The sequence below is a fragment of the Phocoena sinus genome, chromosome 4 (assembly GCF_008692025.1).
Source record: "Phocoena sinus isolate mPhoSin1 chromosome 4, mPhoSin1.pri, whole genome shotgun sequence".
In the NCBI taxonomy this organism is placed as follows: domain Eukaryota; kingdom Metazoa; phylum Chordata; class Mammalia; order Artiodactyla; family Phocoenidae; genus Phocoena; species Phocoena sinus.
The window spans coordinates 57061805-57085481 of NC_045766.1; the positions used below are offsets into that span (position 1 = coordinate 57061805).

The following is a 23677-nucleotide window of genomic DNA, read 5'->3' on the forward strand; positions in this document are numbered from 1 at the left end:
GGAAGTACTCACTGTTTATTAACAGTAGAATCCATAGCCCCTTCATATCTAGTAACAATAGTAGTAAAAAGGTTACCTGAATTCCAAAATTACCTTATTGCCTTTGCTATAGCAGTTATATCACTTTCCCACTCTAAGATACAGGCGATTAAAAGTCTGCTTAGATGTCAGAATTTATAAAATGGGAATTTAATCTGAACTTTATACCTGATTTTGACCACTTCCAGATTTAGCATGCCATAATAACACTTAAAACAGTCGACAGTCATTTGACTAAAAATACAAGTTATTTATAAACCACTTAATATGTATTTACTTTTGTATACAGATTGTAATCCAAGAAGAACAAAATGGTAAATTAAGAGTTCAGATATCTTAGGCAAGACTTGACTTCTGGGCTTCAGAAAGATGTGGAAACTTTTCCTGAAGAAACTTTTCTTTCTTGCTTGCTAAACTTCTCTTCCTTGCTTTGATGCGGGCTTGTTTCTCAGTTCTCAATCTAGGTAAATAAAAGCATAACAGCAATTTATACAAAACTATTTCCCTGTTACTCGGTACTGTCAATATATGTCCAAATCAATCACTTAAAGACCTCAATCATGCCCGTCTCTGTATCAGGTGTGTAATGTATATTATTAAACTTGAATAATCATTGTAAACCTACACAAGTCAAAGATAAACATGAAATCAAAAGCATCTGTAACGCTACACCAATTCTCCTTCCTATTTCCTGACTGAAAAGAAAGAACAGACCTGTGAGCCTCTAACAGACTGGACTTTCTCCTTTATTTTTAGAAATAATGTAGTTTTATTGAATACATTAGATATTTTACATCCTGAGATACGTCCTGAGGTGTTTAGGAATTCCCTAATTTCAAATAGCACTCAGTCTAACATCATTTCCCCACAACTGAGAGAATAAAGCCATGCTAAGAGATGATGCTTAGTGCTAGCTGGACTAGCCACTCTGGGTTTGCCTCTACCTATCAGCATCCCAGGGCATTAGGCCTTTGTGCCTCAGCTAAATTATGTTGACTTATAAGGTCACTTTGGAATTATCAAAATTGCAAATGATAAATTCATGGATGCCTAGCCTCTACTGTACTTAAATTGAAATATAACAATACAGTTAAGAGACAGGTACTGGGACTTCCTGGTGGTGCAGTGATTAAGAATCAACCTGCCAATGCGGGGGACACGGGTTTGAACCCTGGTCCAGGAAGATCCCACATGCCGCGGAGCAACGAAGCCCATGTGCCACAACTACTGAGCCTGTGTTCTAGAGCCTGCGAGCCACAACTACTGAAGCCCACGCACCTAGAGCCTATGCTTCGCAACAAGAGAAGCCACCGCAATAGGAAGCCTGTGCACCGCAACGAAGAAGAGTAGCCCCTGCTTGCTGCAACTAGAGAAAGCCTGCACGCAGCAATGAAGACCCAATGTAGCCAAAAATAAATAAATTTATTTAAAAAAGAATTCTATATTCAGCAAAACTCATTCCAGAGTGAAGGTGAAATACAGGGCTTTATATTAAAAAAAAAAAAAGGTACTGAATAACTACAATATGCCAGTGCTATGGGGGAGGTCACAGAAATTTGAGATAAGGGTTATATTTGGATAGAGATAAAAATACATATACAAAACATATAAGCTACTTTATAAATTAAGTATAAAGTAAGACTAAACAAAGTTGAAATCAGATTACGCATTCTATTCATCAGTCTTTGCTCCAACTAAATTTTGGCCATTTAAAAAAAATAAACCCATGTTAAAGGTTTGCTATTCTTAAGAATATTCAGAAGGTTATGCTGCATGTTCTGAAGGTAAGGCTAAAGGTAGTTTCAAAAACAATATATTTAAGGCCTGTAAAAGTGACACTGCATTCATAAATTCTCATACATTAAAGTCACATTATTTACAGCTTCACCTATTACGGCTAAGGGACAAAAGGATCAAATTGCACATTAGGTTTGGAGACAGCGAGGAGGAAAAGCCAGTGCAGTTAATTTCTTCAATTGCTTATTTCATTTCAGCAAGCCCTGCAATAACATGAGCTCACGTTCTATGCAGCGAAGTATTTGGACCTTCCTTTTAACAATCCAAAAAGATTTAATCATTACTTACACAGAACAGGTTGATGAATAGAAAGACAACAAAACTTTTCAAAGGATATACATTAAAATGTTAACAGTAGCTATTTCTGGATGGTGAAATTACATAAAACTAATTTCTTTTTTTACCTGATTTTTCTAGTTTTTTGACAATGAATATGTATTATTTATATAAAAGCTTAACACACGTCATCTGATGTAACGATACATTTTAGTACTAATGGTACTTGTGCTCACCTGACAAAACGTTCCACATAGGGCATTGCAAAGAATCGTTTTCTATTGTATCTTTTATTTAGGTACCAAGGTATAGGCCACTGCTTGAACTTGTGCCTGCCAAGAAAACAAAAAGGTATCACCCTACAGAAAACATTTAATACATTTTCACTTTTTTACAGAGTTTTAGCCTTCTTTGAACTAAATATGTTTTCAATAAAATGAGATGTAATTGGCTTTTAAAAGATTTAAAAATTTTTATAGCTTAAATATAAGACACTTATGAATCCACTGCAAAATTGCAGATGTTAATACTTTGCAATGTTTGCTTCAGATCACTCTTTTAAAAAAAAATATATATATATAAAAGTTTAAAGACACAGCTTAAGTTCTCTACTTTCACAATAGCTTCTAGCCATAAACTGGAGTGTATCATTACCAGATATATTTTGTACTTTTACTACATATATATGTGTGTACTAATTTTATATATGTACACATACATATGTATACACACACATATAATTTGAAACACTGATATTTACATGTATGTTTTGTTTTTAAAATGTAAGTAAATTGCACCAACTGATATAGATATCTATCTATATCTACCTCAACATAACAAAACCTAAAAAATCATAATGCTGAGTAGGAAAAAAGGAAATTGTGAACTCACTGTAACATTTATTTGAAAATACTTCAATTAAAAAAGTAACAGAAGGATTAATTTCAGGGCATATAACCAATCTTCTCTAAAAATCCAGAATTAACCTGTAATGTCAGAAGCCTAAGTTCCGATCTCTTTGTAATTTTGGCATTTAGCATATAATTTGACAGGCAGTGCCACTGGAGCAATGAACCACACTGCTTTAAGCAGAACAGATAAAGGTACTGAATTCCCTCAGTTTATCAGGAATCCCCTCAGTTCGGCAGGATGATAGTCTACCACTGTCTTTCAACAACCAAGGGAAAGACACATCCAAAAAGTATTCTCTGACATTACTGCCACATGATTTTTTGTCAGAAAAAAAAATTTAGATGTAATGTTTTGAAGAATCTCTGCATTTAAAAGGCTAATTTAAATATTTTAACATGCAACAGAAAATTAGGGAAAAGGCATTGGAATTATAATGTTTCATTTAATAAGCTACGTTGGAAAGATGATGTAACTGCTTTTTTTTTTTTTTCCTGGCCACGCAACATGTGGGATCTTAGTTCCCAGACCAGGATTTGAACGGGAGCCCCCGCATTGGAAGCGCCACATCTTAACCACTGAACCATCAGGCAAGTCCTGATATAACTGCTTTGTTCCCTACTTTGTTTAACTCCAGGAAAGTTAAAAAGCAAAAATTTTTAAACCTTAATGAGAATAGCACTCTTACAGATTCTAAAATTGACACACATTCTCTCCCGTATCCTCACCCTTTCCTAACTGGCCTCAATTGGATTAATCCCAATAAAGTTTAGTACAAAATAAAATAGATCCAAAAAAGAAAAAGAAAGAAAAGAAAAAAAAATAGATCAAAGTTCTTAGGCAGGTGTTTTGGCAATTACTCTCTTTTCTGTACTGGATTACACGGTTACAGACAACACAGCCATTCCCCTAAATTTGGCTCCAAGCAGCCCCATTACCGCAAACTCCATTAAAACAATCTACCAAATGCGTAAGTGCTGTTTTGTAGTGTAATTTCAGGAGTACAGGGAAGGTCTCCAACCACCCAAAATGCCTTCCTCATCTTGCTGACTGATGACAAAAATTTTACTGAACATGCTTCCTTTTGGTAGTTCAACCCAAATGCAAATAAACCCCTGGAAGAGAGAATATACTGGGTCTTCTCAATTACTTATACCTCAGTGTGAATGTTTACTATCACATCCTTTCCCAACGTCTGACAGGACTTTGGAACTGGACATAGGGGACAAGATGCCACAAAGGTGGAAAGATTTAATGAAAATAAACTGTTTATTTTTATTCAAAATTTGGACTAGGGCCTATCCTAATGGCAATGGGAGCAAACTGAGACCGGTTCATGCGGCCTTATTCCTGGAGAGCTTCTTTTTTTAATAGTTCCAGGTTCCAGAAATGGGCAAAGAGGATAGGTGTGTCCTAAAATTAGCTTCATGGAATTTATAACCCTCTAAAATTATATGTGCATATGTAACTTTTTCCTGGGGGAAGGATCTATAACTTTCATCAAATTCTTAAAAGGTCATTTGATTCACATAAGATTAAGAACCACTATTATAAAGAACCCATAAATAACTGAATCATGGGAATGGGATGCCTGGCTATCAGATACAGCTACCTTCATTCATATCCTGTAGTTCAAAAGGGGTTTGGGGGCCTCTTTGTATATTAGATACAGCTAATATATCTCATATTCTTAAAAGATGCTGGATGGGGAATGAGGCATGGGACTTCACTCTCATCTTAGAAGAGCCACTATGTACCAGATGATTCTTCCAAAGATGTCTCTTCTCCAAGCACCAGGTCTAGCTTTTTCTTGACCAGTCTGAAGAAGTCTGAGGGCATCTTCCCTTTCCTGGACAACTTTATCTAATGCATCCATGGAATCTACTACCTGAGAAGAGAACAGAAAGATATAATTTCAACAATCACCACATGACAGAATTCCAAAGAAAGAAAACACATAATGACTATGCTACAGAAAACCTATGATGAATCTTTTTGTCAAAGAACCATTCTGTCAAATATTTCCTAAAAATCTTTCTGGCTGGGTATGCATATACATAGGTGTCCGTAATATCACTTTTTTTTTTTTTTTTTTTTTGTGGTATGCGGGCCTCTCACTGTTGTGGCCTCTCCCATTGCGGAGCACAGGCTCCGGACGCGCAGGCTCAGCGGCCATGGATCATGGGCCCAGCCGCTCCGCGGCATGTGGGATCTTCCCGGACCGGGGCACGAACCTGTGTCCCCTGCATCGGCAGGCGGACTCTCAACCACTGTGCCACCAGGGAAGCCCCGTAATATCACTTTTTATAATTTTTTTTAAGTTTAGTTTCATTTAAATGAAAATCTATTCAGCTCAAATTTCCATATATTACTTTTGTTTGGAGTAGGATACACCTGCATAGATTCCTTTTGGAGACCCAATTTGACTCATCATTTTAAAACTCAATGAGCTATTAAGAAGTGATTAACAGCTGCTTTTTAAATATTAAAACCTATGTTTTGGCCTTAATTAATTAGTGTGTCCCTAACACTCAGATACAGATATTTTGACCTACTTGGCAGCTGTTGCTATTATAGGGAATGGAATACCAACCTATCCTGATACTAATCTCCAAAGATCCATCAAGACACAAGAAGATACCATTAGAACTTCTATTTTTTATCTCCTTCTTTTTTAACATTTCTATTATGTTTGACATTGTACATAATATATTGGCTGAGCAATATATATTTATTCAAAAATAAATATTCATACATTGGGGATTGTAATGACAGGTGAGCTAAATTTTTTCATAATTCTAAATCCTGAGAGCCATTTTTAGGTAGTGATATATGTGTATTATCTTAAGCATCATAACAGCTATGAAATACTGTATATAAATACTTGTTCCTTATAAGAAACCTAAAAAGGGGAGGGGTATTAGATTATAAAGATAATTCCCCAGGTAGCTGTGGAACCTAAGAGAGATGTGAAAGCCACATATTTAGATAAACTACTTCATAACCTATATATGCAGCTCACACTCAGCACTTTTATGGCCTACTTAACTCAAAGCCACACTGAATCCTCACACTACATGAATTTCTACAAAATCCTTGAGAAATAAAAGATGGGTAAGAATGACAAATCCCATCTTGAAGACAGACAAACTTAGAAGAGTGAAGAGACCACACCGATCAGGGCCTAATACAAAGCTCTCTGACCCTTAGGAACTCAGTAAACCTGGCTGTTGACTAGTCCTACATTAAAGAGTCTGCCCAAGGTCAGGGCTGAGGTTCCTAACTGAAATCTAATGTTAGCTCACAAAGATAAGAAAATAAATGGCTACCAAGTCCACAGAGTTAACATCCAATTATTCAAGTTCATGCCAACAGATGAGAAAGAAAATCAAAAGTATCAATTAGATACACCCCATTCAAAAAAGCCAACTTCAAAGAGCTTTCTTTTCTAGTTTACAACTTTCCCAGAGCCAAAAGTGTCCTTACATAGTTCCGAAGCTTCAGCTTATATCTTAAATTGAGAATAATTCTTTTAAAACTTTTCTTGATAAATTTTCGTTAGTAGTATGTCACAAAGTGTCACAAAGCACTGAGAAAACTGTATTTGAGGTTAAAAAAAATTATAATCACTTTCAGTTTAAAACTTTTACTATTTTAGATTCTACTAATTCAGAAAGTATAGTACATATGATTTACTGGGCTGAAGTTCACCTCTGAAATATATTTTTTAAAGCAGGGAGAGGGAAAAAAAATAAAGCAGGGAGAGGGGATAATCTATTATTGAAGTTTAAAAGTCTTATTAGAACAGCACCATTATAGCAAAAGCTTTTTCATCAAATAAAAAATGTGCTACTTATAAACAGCCAATCCACCTAGAAGAGTCTCTAAAGCATAACTTTCCTTAAAAGAAGAGTTGCCAAATATACCTAAAAATAAAGTAACATTACTTTACAAATGTTTTGTAGCAATGAAAACATGTACCACCCAGATCTTAGTTTCTAAATATACCATTCTCCATTCAAAGGAATCAGGGTTCCTCTGTAAAACGGCTGATTCCAGGATTGGGGCAGGAAAAGTACAGGATGAATCCAGAATATCTTGCCGTTCCTCATCAAAGAATGATGAGGACATATAGGCCAGCTTGAAGGGAAAACACACTGGCCAAATCTAGAATGATGATATTAAAGGATTTTATTAACTCATTGAATAAAATTGGAATGCATGACTCAAGAAAGAAAAGGGAAAGGAAAGGAAGACATGGAGAAAAGGAAAAGCCCTTTCTTACGGAAGAAAGCTAACAAATAATGTAGAATGAACAATGAAATTAGAAAATCACCATTTGGCAAACATCACAGTAATAATCACTGATTGAGGCAAAAATCATCATCAATAGATGCTAAAACCAACGAGTCCAAGTTGGAGTGTTTAAAAGATATTTACATGATCTCAATGTAAAGAAAAATTTAGTTACTCTACAGTGGAGAAACCTGACACCAGGCTAACCAAATGACTAATGCTAACAAGTTCAGTAACAGAACAAATCAACATTGCATGTCTCTTCACATGATGCACTGTGAAGAATACAGCATCACTTCTATGATATTCCTGCCAATCATCATGATTATCATGAGAAACATCACAAACCCAAATTGGCCCATCCTCTTCAAAAGTGTCGATGTCATAAAACACAAAGGAAGACTGAGTAATCAGATTCAAGGAGACTCAAGAGACAACACTGAAAACACACCAGCCCGGGGGTTTTTTTGCTATAAAAGGACATGTTGGAATAACTAATGAAATTTCAGTAAGATCTGTAGATTATAGTATCAATGTTAATTTCCTGATTTTGAAAACTGTACAGTGGTTATATAAGGAAATATCCGTGGTTTTTTTGGCAATATACACTAAAGTAGTTATGGGTAAAGGGATATCACATATATAACTTACTCTCAAATAGCTGAGGAAAAATGTAGTTATGTGGAGAGGAGGCAAAGACGGATAAAACAAACGTGGTAAAATACATAGGGAATTTGGGTGAAGGATGCCTCTTTGTATTTTTCTTGTAATTTTTCTGCCAGCCTCATGTTTTATCAAAATAAAGTTTAAAAACCCCAAAATATGATTAAATCAATGTTTATAAAGGCAGAATAACCTTCTCCATAATTAGGGTAAATAATTGAGATTTTATCCAATACCTTCTTTGACTCTCTGCAGGAATATCAGGTCTTAATGGTGGTGAGCAGTGTGGGGAAAGAAACCTGAAGCAGCTGAGGTAAGGCAGCAAGACTGAAGCCATTACAAAAAGCTGCGTTCCAATCTCACTGACTACTTACTACGAAACAGAAAAAAATCAATAAAGAGCTGACCCTGAAAGCACTCTATGAAAAAAAGAAACAACCTGATAAATCTAACTAAATAAAACATAAAACCTCTACATGAAAGAAATATCTTAAACATGTACAGCCATGAAAAAAATAATGGCAGATCTTCTGCACTTACTGATACGGAAAAATCTCCAAAATATACTAATAAGTAGAAGACGCAAGTTTCAGAAGAGTATATACTGTATAACCACATTTGTGTAAATAAAAATTATCAGGCACATTTCTACATGCAGAGAAAAATTCTGATGGATAAATAGGCAACACACAGGATTGATTACCTCTAGGAATGGAAATAAAGAACCCAAGTGATTTCTTTTTAATGATGAAGAAAATCTAACCTAAATAATAGTTGACCTTTTTACAGTAATGTGAACATAATATTATTGAGCTACAGCAGGGGAATCAAGATGGCAGAGTAGGGGGAAGTAGAGCTCACCTCCCCCCAAAAAACACATCAAAAATACATCTACATGTGGAACAATTCTCACAGAAAACTAACTGGAAACTGGCAGAAGATCTCCTACACAACCAAAGCTGCACGAAAGATCTCCATGTAACCAGGTAGAACAGAAAAAAAAAGGGGCATCAGGTCAGGACCTGTGCCCCTGGGAAGGATCTGTAAGGAAGAGAAGGTTCACATGGGCAGACCCTCACTCCCTAGGGAGGGAGTGATCAACCCACAATCTGGGCACCTCCACCCCAGTCCTGGGGTCCTGCACGAGGAGACAAGCCCCCTTGCCTGGTGGGAAATCCGCTGAGATAGACAGAAGAGCTAGAGAAGCCTAGACTCTACTTGGGAGGAGTGCACACATGCTGGCTTGCTAACAATTAGGTCTGAGAGAGCCTTGTACTGGCAGCTGCTGCCTTGCTGTACTTCCCAATCTGAAAGGGCTAATGCCCCGACCTCGCTCACTCCACACCGTAGCCTGGCATGAGATCAGGGCAAAGATGCAGTCTATTTAGGCAGAGACAGACCAGGGTGCCTGGGATGTGATCTGGGCAGAGCCACAGAGACTATTATCAGTACACACATGGGAACAGTGTCTAGTCAGGCAGACACTGTCAGTGGGCGCATTGGGCACTGGCCACAAGAATGCAAAGCAGCTAAGCGCTAAATCTCAGGCAGACAGGCCCAGGGCAAGAGTACCCAGATAGGCCAGGCTTGGTGTCCCAGAGAGAGCACCCTGGCTCTGCCCTCTCTGTGCAGCTGAGCACTAGATCTGGGGAAGACAGGTCCTGGAGAAGTCTGTCACAGAGGCAGCCAAGATCTCAGGTTGTAGCACAGCCACCTCAATTCCTGCAGACACAATGCCCCAACCTCCACCCTACTCCATGCCACAGCCTTGTACTAGATCTGGAACAAACACAACACAGAAAGTGATAGGACCCTGGGATGCTTCCAGACAGAACCACACAGGTGGTGCACAGGTTTGCTGTGACCACAGGAGCCTCACTTGCTTCAGCAATCACCTCCTTTGGGGCAGGGCAACAGAGACTAATTGAACCTGACCCTCAGGCTTCTACTCCAACAACTGGGGAGCAGACCCCACCCCTGACTGGGCAGTGACAGCTACAGAGCCAAGAGGAAGCCCTGCCTCACATCCAGCACAGACTCTAGACACCAGTCACACCCCCTATCAAGGAAATAATGATGAGTACTCTTAAGAAGGACATGACTGGCATCCAAAACCAGCCCTCACACCAAGAATATTGGACACAGTCTACATAGGGACACTCCCACATAAAAACACCCCTTTAAGACCACAGTAGATAACTGTTTTTCCTAAATTCACAGAGACAGAGAAAGTTTAGTAAACTGAAAAAACAGAGGACTACTCCCAATTTAAAAAAACAAGAGAAATCCCCTGAAAGAACAAATAATAAAATAGACCTCACCAGTCTACAGACCCTGAGTTCAAAATGGAAATAGTAAAAGCAGGGACTTCCCTGGTGGCACAGTGGTTAAGAATCCACCTGCCAATGCAGGGGACACAGGTTCAATCCCTGGTCCGGGAAGATCCCACATGCCGTGGAGCAACTAAGCCCATTGCTCACACACAACTTGTGGCTCACCCACAACTCCTAAACCTGCACTCTAGAGCCCATGAGCCACAACTACTGAGCCCACATGCCACAACTACTGAAGTCTGTACACCTACAGCCCATGCTCCACAACAAGAGAAGCCACCGTAATGAGAAGCCCACGCACTGTGATGAAGAGTAGCCCCTGCTTGCCACAACTAGAGAAAGCCCGTGAGCAGCAACGAAGACCCAACACAGCCAAAAATAAATAAATAAACACATAATTTTAAATAAATAAATAAAAGCAGATAAAAATAATAAAAATAAAGATCACTATAACAAGGAACCAGAAGCTTTATAAAGATGAACCAATCAAAATTAGACAATTCAACTGCCAGTATGAAAACCAATCTAGAAGCAATGAATAGCATACTAAATGACGCAGAAGGGACAAATAAGTAATCTGGAAGACAGAATAATGGAAACTACCCAATCAAAATAGCAGACGGAAAGACAAATGAAAAAAATGAAAGCACCACAACAAAGAGTAGCCCCCACTCGCTGCAACTAGAGAAAGTCCTCATGCAGCAACAAAGATACAGCACAGCCAAAAAAAATTTTTTTTAATTTAAAAATAAATAAATAAAAATAATTTTAGGGCTTCCCTGGTGGTGCAGTGATTGAGAGTCCGCCTGCCGATGCAGGGGACACGGGTTCGTGCCCCTGTCTGGGAGGATCCCACATGCCGCGGAGCGGCTGGGCCCGTGAGCCATAGCCGCTGAGCCTGCGCATCTGGAGCCTGTGCTCCGCAACGGGAGAGGCCACAACAGTGAGAGGCCTGCGTACCACAAATAAATAAATGAATAAATAAAAGAATTCAGCAACACTAAACCTACCCTAAAAGAAATACTGAAGGGTCTTCTCTAAATAGAAAAGAAGAAAGACTCTATAGGAAAGGGAAAATCACAGTAGGAAAGGCAAATATATAAAAGGACTGAAAATCATTTAAATAAGCCAGTACATAGGTTAAAAAACAATCAAAGAAATTTTGTAAAAGCAATGGTAACTACAATTAACAGCAAAAGGATAAGCATGAAGATGTAAAACAGGACACCAAAATCACAACATGTTGGAGAGGGAAGAATAAAAATGTAGATCATTTAGAATGTGTTTGAACTTGTATGATTATCAGCTTAAAGCAACTAGATATAGTTATGGGTCAACATACCATACTTATGATATGGTAACCACATATCAAAAACCTACAACAGATTCACAAAAACAAAAAGAAAGGAACTCAAGAGAATTCCCTGGCAGTCCAGTGGTTAGGACTCTGTGCTTTCACTGCCGAGCACACAGGTTCAATCCTTGGCTGGGGAGATAAGAATCCTGCAAGCCACACAGCGTGGCAAACAAAAAAAAGGAACTCAAGCATACTACAAAAGAAAATAAGCCACAAAAGGAAAAACAAAAAGAAGAAATTAACAAAGAAAAACTATAAAATAACCCCTGGAAAACAAAGATTAAAATGGAAAAAAGTGCATACTAATAAATAATTACTTTAAATGTCTATGGACTAAATGCTCCAATCAAAAGACACAGAGAGGCAGACTGGATTAAAAAACCAAGAACCTACAATATGCTGCCTGAGAGACTCACTTCAGGGTGAAAGACACAGTCTGAAAATGAGGGGATCAAAAAAGATATTTTATGCAAATGGAAATGACAAGAAAGTGGGGTAGCAATACTCCTATCAGACAAAATAGACTTTAAAACAAAGGCCATAAAGAAAGACAAAGGACACTATATAATAGGATCAATACAGAAGAGGATATTACACTCGTCAACATATATGCACCCAATATAGGAGCACCTAAATATATAAAATGAATACTAACAGATGTAAAGGGAGAAATGGACAATAATACAATAATTGCAGGAGACTTTAACACCCCACTGACATCAATGGACAGATCATCCAGATAGAAAATCAGTAAGGTAACAGAGGTCCTAAATGACACAACAGACCAGTTGGACTTAATTGACATATGGGACACTACATTAAAAAAAAACAGAATACACATGCATTCAAGCATAATGGAACATTCTCTAGGACAGACCACATACTAGGTCACAAAACAAACCTCAACAAATTTAAGCAGATAGAAATTATCTCAAGCATCTTTTCTGACCATAATGGTATGAAACTAGAAATGCACCACAGTGAGAAAAATGGGAAAAGAACAAACACATGGAAACCAAAGAACATGCTACAAAAAAACCAATGGGTCAATAATGGAATCAAAGAACGAATCAGAAAATACCTCAAGGCAAAAGACAATAACCACCACTGGGATGCCACAAAAGCAGTTCTAAGAGGAAAGTTCATAGCAATACAAGCCTTCCTCATGAAACAAGAAAAATCTCAAATAAACAACCTAAACTACCACCTAAAAGAATTAGAAGAAGAAGAACAAACAAAACCCAAAGTCTGCAGAAGGAAGGAAATAATAAAGATCAGAGAGGAAATAAATAAAATAGAGATCCAATAGAAAAGATCGATAAAACTAAGAGCTGGTTTTTTGAAACATAAACAAAATTAACAAACCTTTAGCCAAGCTTACCCAGAAAAAAGGACCAAAATAAACAAAATAAGAAATGAAAGAGGAGAAATAACAATCAATACCACAGAAATACAAAAAGTCATAAGAGAATACTATGAATAGTTATATGTCAACAAATTGAAAAACCTAGAAGAAATGGAAAAGTTTCTAGAAACATACAGCCTACCAAAAGTGAGTTAAGAAGAAACAGATTATTTGAACAGATCGATCACTAGAAGTGAAATAGAATATGTAATTTAAAAACTCCCTGCAAACAAGAGTCCAGGACCGACTGCTTCACTGAGGAATTCTATCAAACATACAAAGAACTTACACATTTATACCAAACCTTCTCAAACTATTCCAAAAGACTGAAGAGGTGGGAACACTCCCAAAGATATTCTATGAAGCCACCAGTAGCCTGATTGATACCAACACCAGACAAAGACACTACAAAAAAATAGAAAATTACAGGTCAACACCTTTGATGATACAGACACACAAAATTTCAATAGGAAATCAGCAAACTAAATCCAGCAATACTTAAAAAGGATCATACACCATGATCATGTTGGATTCACTCCAGGGTCACAAGGATGGTTCAACATAGGCAAATCAATCAATGTGATACACCACATTAACAAAAGGAAAGATAAAAAGCACATGAGCAAGCATCTCAATAGATGCACAAAAAGCATTTGACAAAATTCAACATCCATTCATGTTAAAAGCTCTCACCAAAGTGGGCAGAGAGGGAACATATCTCAACATAATAAAAGCCCTTTATGACAAACCCACAGCCAGCATAATACTCAATGGTGAAAAGCTGAAAGCCTTCCTGCTAAATTCAGGAATAAAGATGCCCACTCTCACCACTTCTTTTCAACGTAGTACGTAGTATTGGACGTCCCAGCCTCAGCAATCAGAAAAGAAAAAGAAATAAAAGGTATCCAAATTGGAAGGGAAGAAGTAACACTGTCACTATTTGCATATGACATGATACTCTATATAGAGAACTCTGAAGTCTCCACACAAGAACTAATAAATGAATTCAGCAAGGTAACAGGATATAAAATTAATATACAGACATCTGTTGCATTTTTTTACACTAAAAATGAAATATCACAAAGTTAAAAAAATTTTTTTTAATTGTGTCAAAAAACAAAGCCTAGGAATAAACTTAATCAAGGTGAAAGACCTATACACTGAAAACTATAAAACACTGATAAAGGAAACTGAAGATGATTCAAAGAAACGAAAAGATACCTTATGCCCTTGGACTGGAAGACATAATACTGTTAAAATAGCCATACTACCCAAAGGAATCTACAGATTTAATGCAACCCCTATCAAAATACTCATGACAGTTTTCACAGAACTAGAACAAATAATCCTAAAATTTATATGGAACCACAAAAGGCCCAGAATTGCCAAAGCAATCCTGAGAAAAAAGGAACAAAGCTGAAGGTACAACCCTTCCAAACTTCAGACTATACTACAAAACTACAGTAATCCAAACACAGTGGCATTGGCACAAAAACAGACATATAAATCAATGGAACAGAATAGAGAGTTCAAAAATAAACCCATGCACCCACAGTCAATTAATCTACAACATCAGACTATACTACAAAACTACAGTTATCAAAACACTATGGTACTGGCACAAAGAGACAGATCCATGGAACAGAATAGAGAGCCCAGAAATAAACCCACACACCTATGGTCAATTAATCTTAGACAAAGGAGGCAAGACTATACAATGGAGAAAAGAATCTCCTCAGCAAATGGTGTTGGGAAAGCTGGACAGCCACATGTAAATCAATAAATTAGAACACTCCCTTACGCCATATGAAAAAATAAACTCAAAATGGTTTAAAGGCCTAAATCTAAGACATGACACCATAAAACTCCTAGAAGAGAACACAGACAAAATGTTCTTAGACATAAATCATAGCAATATTTTCTTAGATCAGTCTCCCAAAGCAAAGGAAATAAAAGCAAAAATAAACAAATGGGACATAATCAAAATATAAAAGCTTTTGCATAGCAAAGGAAACCATCAACAAAATGAAAAGACAACATATGGAAGAGGAGAAAATATTTGTAAATGATGTGACTGACAAGAGGTTAATATCCAAAATACACAAACAGCTCATACAACTCAATACTGAAAAAACAAACAACCTAATCAAAAAATGGGCAGAAGACCTAAATAGACATTTCCCCAAAGACATACAGATGGCCAACAGCCACACGAAAAGATGCTCAACATCTCTAATTATTGAAGAAATGCAAATCAAAACCAAATGAGATATCACCTCACACTGGTCAGAATGGCTATCATCAAAATGTCTACAAATAATAAATACTGGAGAAGGTGTGGAGAAAAGGGAACCCTTCTGCACTTTTGGTGGGAATGTAAATTGGTGCAGCCACTACAGAAAATTTTCCTTTAAAAACTAAAAATAGTGCTACCATATGATCCAGCAATCCCACTCCTTGGTATATTTCTGGAAAAAAGAAAAACTCGAATTTGGAAAGATACATGCACCCCAATGTTCACAGCAGCACTATTTACAACAGCCAAGACATGGAAACAACTGAAGGGCCCATGAACAGACAATTGGCTTAGGAAGATGTGGTGTATATATACAAATACATATATATACACACACACGTATATATATACATACATACATACATACATACACACACACACACACACACACACACACACACACACTGGAATATTACTCAGACACAATAAAGAATGAAATACTGCCATTTGCAGCAACATGGATGAACCTAGAGAATATTATACTTAGTGAAGTCAGACAGAGAAAGATCAATATCATATGATATCGTTTATATGCTGAATCTAAAAAAAAAAGATACAAATGAATCTATATACAAAACAGAAACAGACTCACAGACATAGAAAAAAAACATATGGTTACCAAAGAGGAGAGGGGGTGGGGGAAGGATAAATTAGGAATATGGAATTAACAGAAACTACTATACATAAAATAGATAAGCAACAAGGATTTACTGCACAGCACAGGGAATTATGTTCAATACCTTGTAATACCTATATTGGAAAACAATCTGGAAAAAAATACATATATATAAAACTGAATCACTATGCTGTACACCTGAAACTAACACAATTTTATAAATTAACTATGCTTTAATTTAAAAACTGTACACTTAAAAAGGTTAAGATGATAAGTTTTGTTATGGGTGTTTTACATCAATTAAAAAAAAAGCATTAAACAAATCTGACCTAGTTGGTACAGAAGTAGCTAAACCAGAACTGGAAATGTAAAATAGTGCAGGTACTTTAGAAAACGGTTGGGCTGTTTCCTAAAATTTCAAACACAGATTTACCAAACAACACAGCAGTTTTACTCCTAGGTATCTACCCAAGATAAATAAAAACATATGTCCACACATATGCTGAGGGCTGTAGGTAGGAATGGGAGTGACTGCAGATGGGCATGAGGTTTCTTTTTGGAGTGATGGAAATGTTCTAAATTAGATAGTAGTGATAGTTGCATAGCTCTGTAATTTTCTAAAAATCAATCAGAAATAGAAAGAAAGAAATCTACTTGCCAAGAATTATAGGAACCATACACTCACACCTTTTAGCTTTTATCCCACACTCAGCAGTCTCCAGCCTCCCACAAATCTCACCTTTTCTAACCGCTCCGGACTTGGCATTGGCAATCTCTGCCGCTTAGCCTCCTGTTCTAGGGTTAGGAGCATGTTTCTTTCTTTCAGGAGAACATACCTATATCAAAAAACAGAGCTTGTAATGCTATTCTGTGCTTATATTAATAAAACTGTGATTTTTTGACATCAAAATTAATGATCTGTACTCAAAAGTCCTTTAGAATAATCCTTTATATAGAACTATATCTATTCTTACTCGTTTGTTCAATAAATTTTCCATGTGCCACATACTGCATTAAGTGCCAGAAGAGTTACAAAAAAGCATAAAACGTAGTCCCTACATTCCAAGTGGAGAGAGAGGATGGAAGATAAATAACACTTATTCAGTTCCTGTTATACACCAGGCAATGTGCTAAATAAGCACATATATACATTTATTTCACTGAATTCTCACAACAATTCTGAAGTTGGAACTATTTACACATTCTAAATGAAGAAACTAAAGCTAAGAGAAGTAAGGTTTCGGGGGGCACGTGCCTAATTCAAGATTCAAATCCTGAACTCCCTGGGTGGAAAACCCTCCCTCCACAACTGAAATGTGGTGTGGTATACTCAGTGGTATAGACAACAACTACCAGGAGAATTAAGTGGGAGAGATGAGACATTCCTTCTGGCTAAGATGATCAACGAAAGCTTCATAGAGATGGGGTATGTTAGGCTGGAAAGGAAACCAAAGCAAACACAATCAAATCACTGAAATCAAAACACTGAGGTGATAAAGCTCAAGTGTGACTTTTGTGAATAAATAAGTTTGATTGAGAATCAGAGCTGGAAGAAAGGAAAGGAAATAAATGTGGAGGGCAAAGAAAATGAAACAAAGGAATTGGGGTACTTTTGGGTATGGAAGAAGACAATTTGGGGGGAAGGAGTGGCAGAAGATAAACTATTTGGCTTTAGCCAGGATGAATATTGAAACTGCCTTAATGATCCCTTTACAAATAACCAACAATAAACGTGCTTTAAAACAACATATTTTTTACCATGAATCTGTGCTGTTTTAAACATAACACTTCTGACACCAAATGAGGGGTTTTTCTCTCCTGACAGTAACATGTTGTCTTTTCCATCTCCCTGACACTAACTACCTGAAGTCAGAGCCAGATTCCACAGATTTAAGTGTTCAGTCCCACAAGAAAGACTGCCCCCCACTTCAGATGCCAACAGCAATTTCCAGGCCTCCCACATATCTGACTGACCAGCTACAAACTGGGGGTTCCAACAACCTTGTCCATGGGTTTGATAATTTGATACAATAGCTCACAGAATTCAAGAAAGCACTTTACTCTCTTACTGGTTTATTATAAAGGATACAGCTCAGAAACGGCCAGATGGAAGAGATGCACAGGACAAGATACGGGGAAGGGGTGCAAAGTTTCCATGCCTTCTCAAGGCACATCACCCTCCCAGAACTTCCATGTACTTACCAAGCCGGAAGCTCTCCAAACCTAGTTGTTTAGGGTTTATTATGGAGGTGTCATTATGTAGGCATGATTGATTAAATCACTGGCCACTGGTGACTGAACTCGATCTCTAGTCCCTCTCCCTCCCCAAAAGTGGGGGTGGTGGTGAGGCTGAATGCTCTATCTGCTAATCACACCTTGGCCTTTCTGGCAATCAGCCTCTATCCTGAAGCTACACAACAATACCCCCCAGCCCCCACCCCCAAGAGCTGCCTGATTAGAAGACACTCATATCACTCAGGCAATTCCAAGGGATTTAGGAGCTGTGTGTTAAGCGATCAGAGACAAAGAGAAAATATATATTTCTTATTGTATCACATAAATAAGCCTGTAATATTAGTGGTTTTATAAGCATTTTACAGTTCTTTAATCTGCCATGAAAGATAACCCTTTAAATCAAGGAATAAAACTTTAAATGCCTACTACAGTGCCTGGACAAATAGTAATTATGAGTGAAGGGAGCATGGTGAAAGAACAACAAGATGGGTAAGAAGTGGTATGCACTGCTCCATTTAGACCAGCCAACTGTCACCATGTAAAAATGCAGGTTCAGTGTTGCAACATCACAGGTCTGATTATTTAAGAGGAGCCAGAAATCCTTATTTTTGTGTGAAACTTTCCAATTTTTAAAACACAGCACAGCCCAAACAAACATATCTCTGGGCTAAATATAGTCGATTAATGTAGGGGGATAGGTGGGTCAAAAGGTACAAATTCCCAGTTATAAAAGGAAAAAGTCATGGGGATGTTATATACGGCAATGGTGATTATAGTCAATAATACTGTACTGCATATTTGAAAGTACCTCAGAGAATGGATCTTGAAAATTCTCACCACAAGGAAAAAAACTTTTTGTAACTATGTATGGTGACAGATATTAACTGGACTTATTGTGATCATTTTACAATATATATTGAACCATTACACTGCACATCTGAAACTAATACAATGTTATGTCAATTATACTTCAAGTTATATGTATATATACAATGCAAATCTGTCTTAAATCCTCTCAATTCTTTCTAATTTATCAGGAGAATCTGCCAGAAAAACCTACCCAAATTTCCAATTAAGTGCACCCTCCAATACTCTTCCTCAAAGCAACAAAGCTAAAGCATCCAGACCATGCAAAAGGTAATAAAAAGGAAGAAGGCCTAAATGTGACCAACTCATCCCCATTTTGCTTTATTAGTTTCTTGAAATTCTTAGTATAAAAGTGGTAGTATGACTGGTAGCAGTTACAGTAAAATTTCTGAACTCCCAACTACTTAAGAACTCTGATATATCTGTCATAATGTAATTTAACCTCTGTAGTACTTATAAAAATTTTAATGATCTTATATATCACAAAACAGTACTATAAATCACTTTACTTAATTTCTTACATCAGATAAAGTTTATACCTCATTATTATACTATAACTGCTTCAAACACTTAGATGTTAATGTACTCAGTATACTTACCAAAGTTTATGTAAATCTTCATTACTTTTGTTCCTTAATTGCTGACAGGTCCATGAAGCTCCTATTAAAATGATAAATTCATAACATGAAATAATTTTCTAGCTACATGCCCTTTGGCAAATTACTTAACCTCTCTAAACCTGTTTCCTTATCTATAAAATGTGTAATAGCTTTATTATATTATAGTACAATATAAAATCAGGATTTGTGATTAAATTAGATAACACATATGAAAATATTAGTAATGTGACTAGCAATAGCATTCAAAAACTGTTATTATTAGTATAGAATGTACCTTCACAGTCTAATGTCAAAATACTTAGTATCATTATAAATTAATATTCAACTATCTCTAAAAAAATGAAATGTAAAACAAACCCCAAACCGCACTTTAGTTAATTTCAACCTACTCCTCTTCTAAACCTTTTGCCAACCTTCCAAGGAACAGTTAACTCTACTATTATACTGTCCTTCTAATCTTCTCTAATAGACATTCCCAAAGGAAATCAAAAAAGGAAACACTTAAGTAATTCCCAAACTGGATAAATAATCCCAAAATGACAGAGGGTTCAATAAAATTATTTAATATAGGTCAACCCAAATATCTCACCAGATTTCACTTTTTCTTCCCCCCAATTCTTTGGGTCATCAAAAAATTCTTCCAGTCCTCTCCTAGACAATGTGGTATGAAGTAATCTACACTGATGAAAAGATGTGACATTTGGTGTATTCTTAGTCAACAGACAAAGAGAAAACCTGCAACTGAACATATATAAACAAGTGATTCAAGTTTCACAACATTTGGATTTTATAAGCAATAAACGGAATCATTTCCTCATCTACAATGTCAAAAAACCAACTTGGGGTTTCTGCCCAAGAAACGATAAACTCATAAAATGCTTTAGAAATTATTTTTAACATGCCATTATGTATGTTGCTATCCTGTAACTTCAGAGCCAATATATTGACATAATTATATATTTTAAAGGTATTTTTTAAAATTTATTTATTTAATTTATTTATTTTTGGCTGCACTGGGTCTCTGTTGCTGTGCACGGGTTTTCTCTAGTTGGCGGTGAGCAGGGGCCACTCTTCGTTGCAGCGCACGGGCTTCCCATTGAGGTGGCCTCTCCTGTTGCAGAGCACGGGCTCCAGGCGCCCAGACCTCAGGAGTTGTGGCTCGCGGGCTCCAGAGCGCAGGCCCAGCAGTTGTGGGGCACGAGCTTAGTTGCTCCACGGCATGTGGGAGTTTCCCGGACCAGGGTTCAAACCCGTGTCCCCTGCCTTGGCAGGCAGATTCCCAACCACTGCGCCACCAGGGAAGCCCGACATAATTATATTTTAAGGTAACATTTTTAAGTCCTTCATATGTGGCTAGTGGGCATATAAGCAGATAAAAACATTCTGAACTTTAATTTTGCAACACATCAGAGACCCCAATGCTTCCTCCTTTAACCCAGTAATTCCACTGAATTTAGAAATTTCAACTAAAGAAATTATCAGAGGGACTCCCCTGGTGGCACAGTGGTTAAGACTCCAAGCTCCCAATGCAGGGGGTCTGGGTCTGGGAACTAGATCCCACATGCATGCTGCAACTAAGAGTTCACATGCCAAAACCAAGGAGCCCACACATGTTACAACTAAGGAGCCCTCGAGCCACAATTAAGAAGCCTGCATGCCACAACTAAGACTTGATGCAACCAAATAAATAAAAAATAAAATTTTTTAAAAAAAGACAAATTATCATAGATGGGAATTGATAAATCAAAGTGTCTATTGTGGTGATCATTTTGTAATGTATAAAAATATAGAATCACTATGTTGTACACCTGAAACTAATAGAATATTTTAAGTCAATTATACTTTTAAAAAGTCTATTAAAGCATTATATATGATATCAAAAAGCTGATAATAATGTAAATGTGCAACTGGGGAATGGTTAAAAACATTATTGTGCATCTGTATGATAATCTATTATGCAGTAATCTAAAAGTCATGTTTATAAAGAATATTTAATGACCTGGAGAAATAAAATACAATAATGAAGTGTATAACAAATGTTGTATTCCTACCTAGAAAAATTTAACGTGAATCTAATCATGAGGAAACAATCAGACAAATCCAAATGAAGGAATATTCTAAAAAGGCTGACCTTATTAAAAATGTCAATATCATGAAAGAGAAAAAACGAACCATTCTGGATTAAAGAAGACTAATGATACACGACAATTAACAGGATAAATGTTCATTGACTGGACTCTGAATTAAAAATTAAGAAAGAAAAATTCCCCAGTGTGATCATTGTAGTATTGTGGTTAAGACAGCGTTCTTGGGACTTCCCTGGTGGCGCAGTCGTTAAGAATCCGCCTGCCAATGCAGGGGACACGGGTTCGAGCCCTGGTCAGGGAAGATCCCACATGCCACGGAGCAACTAAGCCCGTGTGCCACAACTACTGAGCCTGTGCTCTAGAGCCTGCGAGCCACAACTACTGAGTCCGCATGCTACAACTACTGAAGCCCGCGCACCTAGAGCCCGTGCCCCGCAACAAGAGAAACCACTGCAATGAGAAGCCTGCGCACCACAACAAGTAGTAGCCCCTGCTCGCCGCAACTAGAGAAAGCCCGTGCACAGCAATGAAGACTCAACACAGCCAAAAATAAATTAATTAATTTTTTAAAAAAAGACAATGTTCTTGTTCTTAGGAGATATATGCTGAAGTGTCATGATGTTTGCAATTCTGACATGCCTCAAATAGTTCAGAAAAATAAAGGTATGGATATAAAAAGTATAGAAAATGTGACAAAATGCTGAGGATTGGTTAACATAGGTGCAGAGTATACAGTTATTCTTTGTACTACTTTACAACTTTCCTTTTGGTTTGAAATTTTTTAAAATAAAAAGTTGGAGAAACAAGGGTAGAACACAAAAATGCATATACGTAAATATTATCCTGATTTTATTTTAAAATCTCATGTATGTCTATATATTCAAAGTTAAAAAGAATAAAAGAAAATCTGTTTATCTCTGAATGGTAAAACCATAGTTGATGTTTACTTTCTTCTTCAAAGCACTTTACCCTATTTTCCAAAGTGTCTGTAAATGAACAGATATTTATTCAACAGTAATGATAAAAATCCAGAATTTTTTTTTTTAAGGAAAAACGATGATGAGATGGAAGAGACGATTAATTCAAGTTTGCTACTTTTCCAGTTACAACCCCTGAACCTCTGCAAAAAACAAACCAAAAAAATTGCTTATCTCTGAGGTTAATGTAAGTTCACTATATCTGAGAGATGCCCAATAAATGTGCTGGATTCAAGAGCACATACATTACTTCCTTTAAAAAAAAAATGACTACCTTCATTTGGCTACCTTCATTTATTCACTCAACATTTACTGAACAATCTCTTTTTGACAGACTCTGGGCGTACACCCTCCCACCCCTTTTTAAATCCATCCAAATCTGACACAGCCTTCAGTTCCACAGCCAAAAGCTCTTCAGTGAAGTTTTTTCCAACTCACCCAGCCGAACAGGATGCTTCCGCACCTCTAGGTTTAGTTCAACAAATACTGGTTTTCTACAGACCCCACGACTGCCTGGTCCACAGTAGGTGGCAACAAAATGTTTGAGGAAGATACGGAAATGTCGCAGGTGGGGGACTTCTCCAAGGTTACTCACTCCTCACGGAGGTGGGTTCGGGCCCAGCCATCCCAGAGGCCTTTCTATCCCTAAGCGTTTCTCAGTATCTCGCCAACCAAACAAGAACCAAAGTTGGAGAAGTGGACAGACCTACTCCTCACATCACTTACCTTGTGCTAGCAGGGGCCTGAGGACTTATTAACGACCTGGAAGCCTTCAGGGCCGCCGACACTCTCCGGCAGAAAACAGCCAAACTGGCGGCAGCCATTTTTCCGCATAAGTAAGCGAACAGCATTTCCGCCAACGATGATGTCACTACCGGCGTCTCACGCCGAGCGGATGACGAGA

At 37.3% G+C, this 23677-nt stretch overlaps 1 protein-coding gene across 3 annotated transcripts; it reads right to left on the reverse strand.

Moving 5' to 3' along the window:
- Positions 1 to 167: 167 nt before the first annotated feature.
- Positions 168 to 23651, reverse strand: MRPL47 (mitochondrial ribosomal protein L47). Of its 3 annotated transcripts, none has more exons than XM_032630657.1 (7): positions 23500 to 23651; positions 20299 to 20450; positions 19689 to 19749; positions 16727 to 16823; positions 4779 to 4909; positions 2349 to 2444; positions 168 to 499 (listed from the first exon to the last, which is right to left on the reverse strand). In XM_032630657.1, the coding sequence occupies exons 1-7, from the start codon at positions 23622 to 23624 to the stop codon at positions 376 to 378; spliced, it is 786 nt and encodes a 261-aa protein (XP_032486548.1). In that variant the 5' UTR covers positions 23625 to 23651; the 3' UTR covers positions 168 to 375. The 3 variants fall into 3 exon arrangements, with proteins under 3 accessions (XP_032486548.1, XP_032486549.1, XP_032486550.1); XM_032630658.1 differs by having other exon boundaries at positions 20299 to 20389; positions 23500 to 23601; XM_032630659.1 differs by lacking the exon at positions 20299 to 20450 and having other exon boundaries at positions 23500 to 23589.
- Between the last annotated feature and the right edge of the window lie 26 nt (positions 23652 to 23677).

Bases quoted from the DNA above. Each gene is read 5' to 3' on its own strand.
- MRPL47 (XM_032630657.1), bottom strand. From the start codon at position 23,624: ATGCTGTTCGCTTACTTATGCGGAAAAATGGCTGCCGCCAGTTTGGCT. The intron at 20,451-23,499 runs GTAAGTGATGTG...ATATATGTTCAG, and splicing joins CAGGCCCCTGCTAGCACAAG to TTGCAGGTTTTCTCTTTGTC. The intron at 19,750-20,298 runs GTGAGATATTTG...TCATTTTAATAG, and splicing joins GGAAGAAAAAGTGAAATCTG to GAGCTTCATGGACCTGTCAG.